Genomic DNA, 12,552 nt, shown 5'->3' on the forward strand with positions numbered 1-12,552 from the left:
CAACACAGTGCAGAGTAGCTACCTAAACTCTGTAAGTGAGATAGAGTATCTCGTCAATAGTTTTACATCCTCATTGAAGACAACTTTGGATGCTGTAGCTCCTCTAAAAAAGAGAGCTTTAAATCAGAAGTGCCTGACTCCGTGGTATAACTCACAAACTCGTAGCTTAAAGCAGATAACCCGTAAGTTGGAGAGGAAATGGCGTCTCACTAATTTAGAAGATCTTCACTTAGCCTGGAAAAAGAGTCTGTTGCTCTATAAAAAAGCCCTCCGTAAAGCTAGGACATCTTTCTACTCATCACTAATTGAAGAAAATAAGAACAACCCCAGGTTTCTTTTCAGCACTGTAGCCAGGCTGACAAAGAGTCAGAGCTCTATTGAGCTGAGTATTCCTTTAACTTTAACTAGTAATGACTTCATGACTTTCTTTGCTAACAAAATTTTTAACTATTAGAGAAAAAATTACTCATAACCATCCCAAAGACGTATCGTTATCTTTGGCTGCTTTCAGTGATGCCGGTATTTGGTTAGACTCTTTCTCTCTGATTGTTCTGTCTGAGTTATTTTCATTAGTTACTTCATCCAAACCATCAACACTTTATTAGACCCCATTCCTACCAGGCTGCTCAAGGAAGCCCTACCATTATTTAATGCTTCGATCTTAAATATGATCAATCTATCTTTGTTAGTTGGCTATGTACCACAGGCTTTTAAGGTGGCAGTAATTAAACCATTACTTAAAAGCCATCACTTGACCCAGCTATCTTAGCTAATTATAGGCCAATCTCCAACCTTCCTTTTCTCTCAAAAATTCTTGAAAGGGTAGTTGTAAAACAGCTAACTGATCATCTGCAGAGGAATGGTCTATTTGAAGAGTTTCAGTCAGGTTTTAGAATTCATCATAGTACAGAAACAGCATTAGTGAAGGTTACAAATGATCTTCTTATGGCCTCGGACAGTGGAGTCATCTCTGTGCTTGTTCTGTTAGACCTCAGTGCTGCTTTTGATACTGTTGACCATAAAATTTTATTACAGAGATTAGAGCATGCCATAGGTATTAAAGGCACTGCGCTGCGGTGGTTTGAATCATATTTGTCTAATAGATTACAATTTGTTCATGTAAATGGGGAATCTTCTTCACAGACTAAAGTTAATTATGGAGTTCCACAAGGTTCTGTGCTAGGACCAATTTTATTCACTTTATACATGCTTCCCTTAGGCAGTATTATTAGACGGTATTGCTTAAATTTTCATTGTTACGCAGATGATACCCAGCTTTATCTATCCATGAAGCCAGAGGACACACACCAATTAGCTAAACTGCAGGATTGTCTTACAGACATAAAGACATGGATGACCTCTAATTTCCTGCTTTTAAACTCAGATAAAACTGAAGTTATTGTACTTGGCCCCACAAATCTTAGAAACATGGTGTCTAACCAGATCCTTACTCTGGATGGCATTACCCTGACCTCTAGTAATACTGTGAGAAATCTTGGAGTCATTTTTGATCAGGATATGTCATTCAAAGTGCATATTAAACAAATATGTAGGACTGCTTTTTTGCATTTACGCAATATCTCTAAAATCAGAAAGGTCTTGTCTCAGAGTGATGCTGAAAAACTAATTCATGCATTTATTTCCTCTAGGCTGGACTATTGTAATTCATTATTATCAGGTTGTCCTAAAAGTTCCCTAAAAAGCCTTCAGTTAATTCAAAATGCTGCAGCTAGAGTACTGACGGGGACTAGAAGGAGAGAGCATATCTCACCCATATTGGCCTCTCTTCATTGGCTTCCTGTTAATTCTAGAATAGAATTTAAAATTCTTCTTCTTACTTATAAGGTTTTGAATAATCAGGTCCCATCTTATCTTAGGGACCTCGTAGTACCATATCACCCCAATAGAGCGCTTCGCTCTCAGACTGCAGGCTTACTTGTAGTTCCTAGGGTTTGTAAAAGTAGAATGGGAGGCAGACCCTTCAGCTTTCAGGCTCCTCTCCTCTGGAACCAGCTCCCAATTCGGATCAGGGAGACAGACACCCCCTCTACTTTTAAGATTAGGTCCCTCAGCCCCAACCAGTCCCAGCAGAAGACTGCCCCTCCCTGAGCCTGGTTCTGCTGGAGGTTTCTTCCTGTTAAAAGGGAGTTTTTCCTTCCCACTGTAGCCAAGTGCTTGCTCACAGGGGGTCGTTTGACCATTGGGGTTTTACATAATTATTGTATGGCCTTGCCTTACAATATAAAGCGCCTTGGGGCAACTGTTTGTTGTGATTTGGCGCTATATAAAAAAATTGATTGATTGATTGATTGATTTTGCGCTATATAAAAGGAAATAAGTTGAATTTGAGCTGAGGCATTTCTTCCAAACAGACCGTGATTTTTACAAACTTTAAAATCAAGGCACTGTGACACAAAATAACATTTATGTAATTTTTGCAAATAATCCACAATTCACATCGTGGAAATATGTTGAGGACTGATTTAAACATTAATGTATTGATGCAGCTTTTGCACACATTCAAGGTCAGAACAATGTGTCACTGCCACGGGCCACACTGGCTGAAGATCGTGAAGGCAGTCATTTGTGGTGGAGCCACAGATCAATCCACGGATCCATGTGACAGACTAAAATAATCAGATTTTTGTGCAGACAAAGAAATAAAAATAAAAATAATAAATCCGGATTGCCTCGTCCACATTCTTCAAACAGATGAAGCCTGCTGTCGCTGCGTGCACAGGGTCACTGCAGGCTGGCAGCATCAGACTTATTTCCACAGCGGTCCCAGGGAAATAAATGACTAAAAAGCGAAAAATACAAAAAATCCAGTTAGTGCAAACAGGACGCATCCAGCATGCGTGTACAGCCGAAGGGTGCGTGCACAGCCAGACTGTGCGTGCATAGCCTGTCCATACATAAAAATGAATTTCATTAGATGGCACAGCTCCTCCAGTGAGGCTAGAGGACGTACGAGTACCGGGGTCCTTTGGAAGCACGTCGATAAAAATTCAGTTTAACCCATAATGTAGGGTATCAGTTAAAGCTCACAAACCCAGGACATAACACCGCTGTCCACAACAGCAAACCGCAGCAGATGATTGGTGAAGCTGCAGATCATAATCAACAGCCTAATAAGACACCCCCCCCCCCCGCTTTTTTTTTTCTCATCATCATATATGGCCTTTCGGCAGACCCATTTGATGGAAATCCGTCATAGTAACGGATAACTTTAATCCCTGTAATTATTAAGATCATGTCCATAAATTGTACAATAAATCACTGAAGTAATTATCATGACAGACCAACCACACAAGATTAAAAAAAAACTTAAAAAATTAAAAATCTCTGGTCCACCCCAAAAACACGGAAGTCTAGTGAAAATAGTGAAAGCAGGTTGCACCTGTTAGCTGATGAGTGTTGTGTTGGGTGAAGTGGACTTACCTGGAAAACATGTCTGTAGGTGTTCTGTTAGAGCCTCCACAGTCACACTCTTATGGGCGGAGTTCATAGCAGAGATGGCCAATAGCAATACCTCGCCCAGAGGGATGAACTGTGATTGGCTGATGGGGGACATACTGATAGGCGACACATCCCCTGTGAAGACAGCAAAGAGTGATGTATAATGAACCCGTGTATGTCACAAAGACACGAAAAACAACAACAATAATCAGAAATATAACACAATCTGACCAATGAACAACCTGGGCATGGCAGACGCGTACGACTGCATGTAATGTAGTGATTGCACTAAAATCTTTGTCACAGTTGATGATCCTGTCAAAAGTCTCCTGTGGCGGTTGTAGCGCCCCATCAGGTTGGTTCATGGTGTCAGTTTTTGCACAAGTTCATAGTGATCAGGTTCATAAAGTTTGATTTCATTCATTCGTTTGTCAGCTACAGCAGATTAATTCAATAAACCACACCCACTCAACTTTTGCGCCAAAACTGGGGAGGGTGTGGTTAGGGGGTGACCCTCCCACAGGTGGGGGTGCAGGGGGCCTTCCCAGGGAAACTTTCTTTGAAAATGAGTTATCAAATGATACATTTTGAGCACAATTTTAAGGATGAATAGAATAAAAAGTCCAAATTTAGTCTATCTTGGAACTTCCAAGTGGTCGCAACACCAGATGCATTCAGCTTCCTCACGTAGTCCAAGAAATAATCACTGAGCTCGGCCTTTTCCTCCAGACATGACAACTGAAAGTTGTTTTTGATGAGGTCATCAGTCAGCGTAATGATATCATGTGTTTACCGTGTGGACCACGCCAAAATCTCACTGTTGTTCAAAATGCCAGCGTCCTAACATTTCATCCTACCTACGAAACATGGCACCGCTTCAAATTCAAATTTCAAATTTATTAATTTATATAGCGCCAATTCACGACGAACTCGTCTCAAGGCGCTTCACACAACATAAAACAACAACAACAAAGAAAACTGAATTAAAAATTTAAAACACAATAAAAAGATGACCATAAAAGAATACAAGAATAAAAACACAAATAATAAAACAGGGAAAACAAATGAGTCTTTAAACGTGACTTAAAAGTCTCCACAGTATCAGACTGCCGAATGTGTGCCGGGAGATCGTTCCACAGAGCTGCAGCACGGTAGGAGAAAGCTCTGTGACCGGCAGACTTTTTATTCACCCTGGGAACACACAGAAGTCCTGCACCCTGAGAACGCAGGGCCCGAGCTGGTACATAGGGGCTTACCAGGTCAGCCAGATAGGGAGGTGCAAGTCCATGAACAATCTTATAAACTAATAACAGTACTTTAAAATCCAATCTTGCAGCAACTGGAAGCCAGTGCAGGGACGCCAAAACGGGCATAATGTGGTCAAACTTTCTGCTTTGTGTCAAAAGTCTGGCAGAAGCATTAGGAACCAGTTGAAGACCCCTAATCCTGGACTGCAGTAAGCCAGAAAATAGGGCATTACAATAGTCCAATCTAGAAGAGACAAATGCATGAATCAAAGTCTCAGCATCAGCCATAAACAGGATAGGATGAATCTTCGCTATATTTCGCAAATGGAAGAAAGCAGTCCTCGTAATGTCTCTAATGTGGAGATCAAAGGACAACGTAGGATCAAAAATTACTCCAAGGTTCCTCACTTTATCCGTATGAAGTATAACACACGAACCTAAGCTAAATGCTAGCTGATCAAATTGATGCCGATACCTAGCTGGACCAAGAACCATAACTAGACATCCAACTTCTTACTGATACAAGGCAATCTTCCAAAGATTTTATGTGAATGAGATTACCAGCAGTTATTGGCATGTACAATTGAGTGTCATCAGCATAGCAATGAAAGGGAATCCCAAAGCGCCGCAGTATATTCCCAAGGGGTGCTACATAAAGGGAAAAAAGCAGGGGGCCTAAAATGGATCCCTGCGGAACCCCAAACTTCATGTCCCTACGATCAGAGGAGGTGCCATTACACAAGACACAGAAAGAATGACTGGACAGGTATGACGTCAACCATGCAAGAGCAGTTCCAGTAATCCCAAAGTGATTCTCCAGCCTATTGAGTAAAATATGATGATCCACAGTACCAAACGCAGCACCAAGATCCAACAGCACCAAGACTGTAGTGGTATCTGAGTCCATTGCTCGCAAAAGGTCATTCACTACTTTAGTAAGTGCTGTCTCTGTGGAGTGATATTTTCTAAAAGCAGACTGCAGTGGCTCAAAAAGATTATTCTCAGTGAGGTAGTCCACGAGCTGTCGTGAAACTACTTTTTCCAGGATTTTTAGAACAAAATGAGAGATTTGATATCGGTCTATAATTTTTCAATACACTAGGGTCGAGACTGGATTTCTTAAGTAATGGTTTAATTACTGCAGACTTGAAACATTTAGGAACAGATCCAGAAGTTAATGAGAGATTTATAATTTCCAGCACAGTTGGTCCAAGAATAGGCCACGGGTCCTTAAACAGTTTTGTTGGTATAGCATCAAATAAACAGGTTGTGCTTTTAGTAGACGTCACAAGCCTCGTCAGCGCCCTAGTGAGATACCATCAAAATCTGTAAATCTGGTTAACACCTCAGTGGGAGCATCCACCTACATAGCAGTATGCAGTGGTTGGACCAAAGCCTGCTGAGATATGCTCAACCTAATATCCTCAACTTTCTTCTCAAAACAGTCTAAGAAGTCCTGTGCTAAAAAGGTAGAGTGAATAACAGATGGCTGTCCATGAATGAGAAATGCTACAGTTTCAAACAAAAACTTTGAATTATGCTTGTTTTTATTGATCAAATCAGAATAATAGGCACGCTTTGTAGCCAGTAGTGCCTGCTTATAATCTAAGACAGCTTCATGCCATGCAAGGTGGAACACCTCTAATTTATAACTACGCCATTTCCGTTCTAAACATCGAGCCTTCTGCCTTAGGTCACGCAAGTAACCACTGAACCAAGGCGACTGCGCCCTGGGAAGGTGTGGCCTTAAAACAGGAGGCGCAACCTTATCCATTGTAGCCTTGAGCGCTGAATTCAAGCCATCCGCAAGACTATCCACTGACTGAACATTCTCCAAACCTGAAGCCAAAATTGCAGGCAGCCTGGCTTCAAGTTCAGTCATAGTTGAGGGATTAATGCGTCGCCGCAGAGACAGATGAGGCTTTCGGTCCACTAAACGGGGCAACATGAATGCACACCTAATAAATGAGTGGACAGAGACCACTGAGGCAAGAGGTAAAATGTCAATGTTTGTGACAGCAAGGCAACGTGTGACAACCAAATCAAGGGTATTTCCACTAATGTGCGTTGAATCCTGAATGCATTGCTGGAATCCCAACGCATCCACAAGTTCCATAAATGACTTGCAAATGGAATCAGAGGGCTTATTTATATGAATGTTAAAGTCACCAATAATCAAAATGTTGTCCGCACTAGCTGACAGGCTAGAGATGAACGCACCAAATTCATCTAAGAATTCAGAATATGGGCCAGGAGGCCTATACACAGTGACAAAATAACATGACTGATTTCCATACTTCTGACCAGGACAATATGTAGCATCATGAGCAGAGCGGAGAGTCAGATGCTCAAACAAATTATATTTATGACCCCCAACAGTCAGTAAGGTAAACCTGGATTTATAAATAAAAGCAACACCCCCGCCTTGCTTTGCACCACGAGACATGTGACCAAATGTGTACCCTGGTGGGCAGGCCTCATTCAGAGGACGAACAGCTGTGGGTTTGAGCCAGGTTTCACATAACCCAATCATGTTCAAGTGATGATCCATAATTAGATCGTTGATCAACAGGGATTTTGAGGATAGTGATCTGATGTTCATGAGACCCAAACTGAAGACTTCTGTCGGTTTGACAGACTGACATCTTTGAATAGCTCTGAGTAGCTTAAAATCCACTCCACGTTTTCCATCCAGCGCCCGGAGAGTGTCAGAAACCGCTGTCATCACATCAGGACTACAAGTCTCAGAAGCTGCAGCGCTCTGATGACGTGGGCGCCGAGCGCCGATGCGCTCAGGTGACCAGATAACCGGTACAGACGACCCAGTCCGGTGGAATACAAACTTTCTCCGGGAGCCTCTGTGGACGCAGCGACGTCGGCGGAGCAAACCAAGCTCTCTGATAGCGAGAAGGTCCCGAGGGACATTGTTGTTGTTCAGGCTCCGTAGCTCAGCAGCAGAGTAGCTTAGCATCGCGCTAGCCGAGGGAGTGACGTGCGGCGTCATACAGCGCAAAAAAGGCACTAAACAATTAAAAATGGTTAAAAATGCACACTGAAGCACCAAGAACCACGTCAAGTGCATACCTAAGGATAACAAAATCTCACTCAAAGGCACTAAAAACCAAGTTACAAATGAGAAAACTGGAGAAAAACCAGAGGAGCAGCGAACACACTAGTCTCACACTACTGAGTCTCCAAAAAATATACGAGTCCAAACACTGAAATCCTCTGAAAACCTTAACACTTGCACTGGTCTTGGTTGACCTCAAACAGTCCAACACAAGGGTCATAACTATGGATGCACCGACCCACATTTTTTCCACTTACAGTCCGATCCCGATATATTAATTTGGATATCTGCAAATACCAATATTATTCCGATACCAGAGCTATGTTTGCTTTAATATTATTATTTTGATCATTAATGTTGATTTTATATGAAGATATTTTGTATCCCCAGATATACAGCTTCATGATGAAGTGGTAGAGAGGAATTTCTTTAAAAGAAGACCTGAAAGTTCAGCTATAATTTGCAAGAAGGTATATCTGAGATGCAAACGCAGAGTTGATGTTTTGATGAAAGAATTAAATAAGTTTAGTTATTGTTGGGTCAGTGGCTGAAGTTTCATCTCTTGAACACTAGATGGCACACGCACTCTGAATACATGAAGCGTTTACATGAAGCGGTCACAGAGCATTCACTCATTTACAAAACTCAACACAAAACCACCACCAAAAAAAAGAAAAAAAATTATAAACGTATTTAATTTACTCATATTTGAAGTCAGTCTGGGTAAATTGTCTCATCCTGGTTGATTTTGTATTTCTGCTCTGGTTAAAAACATCCTTGCTCTATTTAATGTGGAGCTTTCTGAAATGTTTGAGTTGGGTCGCAACGGACCATCCGCCTCTCGGTTCAACGGCTTTGCAAATATTTCATGTTGCTGTCTTGCGTTTCCGGTGCTCAGGGGACATGTCAGCGACAGAACTCCTCAATGCCTGCCTGTTAGCAGGCTGCTTACCACGGTAAGGACATCCCGAACGGAGGTGTCTCATAGGATGGACTCCTTGTCTTAGTGAGACACACCTCCATTCAGGAACCACTTCCCCTCCCCTTCTCTCCTCTGCAGCAAAGAGCAACAAAGGCAGCACTTGTGGTTCACAGACGTTTCACAAAGTTTTACTATATCGGAAAACCCTGCAGGTTGTATCACACAATTCTGATCTGTGAATTACATTGTTATCGGAACCCGATACTGAATCGAACTGGCCCCATCCCTAGTCATAACCACAGAGATGAACGGAACAGTAACAAGTAGCTCAGGCCACCATATTGGGAGAGGAATTGATTGACATCACACAAAGCAACAAGTTTGTTGTTTATGCCACAAAACGCAGGTGAAATGTTTGTGGAGTCGGACCATGTCACTGAGCTATTGTTGCTATTTATTACTAGGGGTGGGAAGGTCCAGGCACCACACAATTTGATTAAAGTCACAGGAAGGCAAGTCAATTACCTTTTTTTCTGATATATGTAACCAATTTAGCAATATAAATGTGGATTACAGTGCAATAAAAGAGAAATGATAACCTGGGTGATTCATAAGAGCCAAAGATTTGAGCAACAATAATGACTCAGACACAGCTTCAACAGTTGTGTATTGACACAAAGTGAACAACACGAAAAGTCTCTGAAAAATAATAATAAAAAAAAGTCTGCACAATTGTGTAACATTGTAAAATTGTCCCTTTGGTCCCATGGACCGATCGCTAGGGCCCGTATAGGCCTTTCACACTGAATGCATCATTTGATCATTTGATGCCTCCCCTTGCTGCGTCTAACGCAAGGGGAGGCTTATTTCATTTGTCTTATATTTCAGTGGAAAATAAAACAGACTAATGAAATAATCCTGGTTTATGGAACAGACCTCTGGTCTCGCACGGTAAAGTGTTCACAGCCCGATCATTTTGCTACTTTGTTTCCAGACACTGGAAGTGGCTCGACGTGGTCCAACTACTGACTTTAGAATTGTTTACATACTGTTTTCTGTCCACACCGTGACTGCTTTCCTTCAAAAACACTGTCTTCTTATGAGCTTGAATGGCGTCGGCAGTGTGTTTATATGGATTGACCTGTGAACCAGAAGTGTTAGGAGCTCTCTGCACATCAAATCAAATCAATTTTATTTATATAGCGCCAAATCAAAACAAACAGTTGCCACAAGGCGCTTTAAGGCGCACATGCACACTGAGAAACTCAAAACTGACTTTACAGTTGTATGTAAAAGTTTGGGCACCACTGATAATTTCCATGACTTTCTCCTTTATAAATCATTGGTTGTTTGGATCAGCTCTTTCAGTTAAATATAGGGTTGGGTATCGGGAACCAGTTCCTTTCGGGCATCGTTAAGAAATGATTCGATCTACCGACATCAGTAATCTTTTTGCTTAACGATTCCCTTATCGGTCCTTCAGAATGGCCGTTGTTTTGGGGGTGTTTAACAGGAAAATGATAATTTCTCTACATTGATTACAGACCCTGTAGCGGGTCTGTAATCAACTTTTCTGCAGCGCGGCTTTGCTTTGAACCTTGAACCAATCGAAGCAGCAAATTGAAGCACTGCTTCGATCTGCTGCTTCGCTGGTTCATTGTTTTATTTCGCTTTATCATATTTCTCCCCACTAAAACCCTAAACAGCATATGTCTGTGAGTAATATTTACCTTTTTTATGTTAAACTGATCCGCTATGGTCTTCTGAAACAGTTGATAGATGTATTTTCTAACTTAAAAACGGGACCGATGCTAACACGTTAGCATGTCTATGGCGTTTTCAATGTTAACGTTAACATTAAGCTGTTCGCATCTCAGCACGTTTGTGTGCATTTGAAGAGTTCAGATGCAAAACCCAGTAATTGTTCTTCTCTTTAAAAGGAGAAAAACGCAGTTAAAAATGGAGATTTAAAGGAAACCCGATTCGGAAATGCACAGACTTTCATCAATAAAATGGAAACAGTTTGTTCAAATTCTTTAATATTTGGCACACTGATGTCCCCTTGACAGCCAAGTACATGTTGGCCTCAACTAAAAATTTATGGTTTTGGAGATACTGGGTTTTGCATTTGAACTCTTCATTTGTTTTCTGTATAATAATTAATGGCTCAGCGTTGTCGTAAAAGAGTCTAATTGTAATTTTTTTTAATTTATTTTTATTCATATATTAATAATAATAGCAACAACAATAACAGTAATAATAACTAATAATGCTACAATACAATTTTAGAGAAAGAGACAAAAAGAACCTAATGAAACAAAACACAACAGAAAAGATAAAACTAACTAACAATGAACGCAAATATAGAAATAAATAACTTTCCTGTGAACACCTAGTGACTCTTACACCTCCACTTCATCCCTGTTTTATTTAAGCTTAATAACAATTTGTTTCGGTCAAACCATATTTTCAATTTGTTAATTTCTTCAGTGATTTCCTCCAGAACTATCTGCCAAACTAGAAAACTGCTGCATCCTAGTAAGAGCAGAATACTATTGGAATGAATTTGAATAAGGAAAGTTGGGTTTTTTTCTCACCAAAATGAATGCTGCACTCACTGCAATTTTTCTGGAATAGTCCCAGAATGCATTTCAGAGCTTCTAGAATTCAAACATTTTCATGCTGGTGGTGTTGGGGGGTAATTTTGAGTTTCAGCTTTTTTGTTTTTCACCACTTTCATCCATGAATATGTCAATCGTGAGTCACTTTTGTGCGGATTAAAGTCACTAACTGGGACTCCTGTCTAGTTGGGAGAAAGAAACAAGAATCGTCCTCTGTTCTGTTCACACAGCTCCAAACGCTGCGCGGCTCTCTGTCGAGTCAAGTTAGAACGATAGACTCCAGTCGGAATTAAGAAATTCAAAGTGAAACACCGTTTAAATCAAATGACACCTCTTTCCAAATGTTGTAATACAAACAAACTGCAATCAATCAAAATGTTTTTTCCTCACAAAATGAGACATCCTGCGCTGACGTGCACCAGCCAGCTGAGCTCAGCTCAGAGGTATGGAGACACATTCATACCAAAATATCTAAAAGGAAATGCTTTTGACAAAAACTACAGATTTTATCTATTTTTATTATTTATGTCCAGAGATCAAGGATCCAGCGACCAATTTAAAATGTTGTGTTGAAATAGAAAACCTGTAAAGCCTACTTTTGGTACACAGAAAATTCACAAGGGGTATAGCTAAGGGAATTGATAATGAATCGGATCGATAAGCAGAATCGATAGATAATCTTACCAATACCCATCCCTAGTTAAATATATCATACACAGTGATATTTGAGAAGTGAAATGAAGTTTATAGGATTTACAAAAAGTGTGCAATAATTCTTTAAACAAAATTAGGCAGGTGCATAAATTTGGGCACCCCAACAGAAAAAAATCCATCAATATTTAGTAGATCCTCCTTTTGCAGAAATAACAGCCTCTAAATGCTTCCTATAGCTTCAAATGAGAGTCTGGATTCTGGTTGAAGGTATTTTACAAAACATCTCCAGTTCAGTCAGGTTTGTTCGTTTCTGAGCATGGACAGCCCACTTAAAATCACACCACAGATTTTCAATAATATTCAGGTCTGGGGACTGAGGTGGCCATTCCAGAATGTTGTACTTGTTCCTCTGCATGAATGCCTCAGTAGATTTTGAGCAGTGTTTAGGGCCGTTGTCTTGTTGAAAGATCCAGCCCCGGCGCAACTAGAACTTTGTCACTGATTCACGAACATTGTTCTCAAGAATCTGCTGATATTGACTGGAATCCATGTGAAACCAACTTTAAAAAGATTCCCAGT

The 12,552-nt window shown here is 40.7% G+C and overlaps 1 protein-coding gene across 1 annotated transcript in view; it reads right to left on the reverse strand.

Moving 5' to 3' along the window:
• Positions 1 to 12,552, reverse strand: part of LOC117519722 (storkhead-box protein 2-like) — a 60,744-nt gene that overhangs the window by 14,872 nt on the left and 33,320 nt on the right. The window contains exon 2 of the mRNA XM_034180974.1: positions 3,442 to 3,594. Within this exon, the coding sequence (XP_034036865.1) occupies positions 3,442 to 3,594 (153 nt within the window). The remainder of the gene's footprint in view (positions 1 to 3,441; positions 3,595 to 12,552) is intronic.

Source organism: Thalassophryne amazonica, chromosome 11 (genome assembly GCF_902500255.1).
Source record: "Thalassophryne amazonica chromosome 11, fThaAma1.1, whole genome shotgun sequence".
NCBI classification, from domain to species: Eukaryota; Metazoa; Chordata; class Actinopteri; order Batrachoidiformes; family Batrachoididae; genus Thalassophryne; species Thalassophryne amazonica.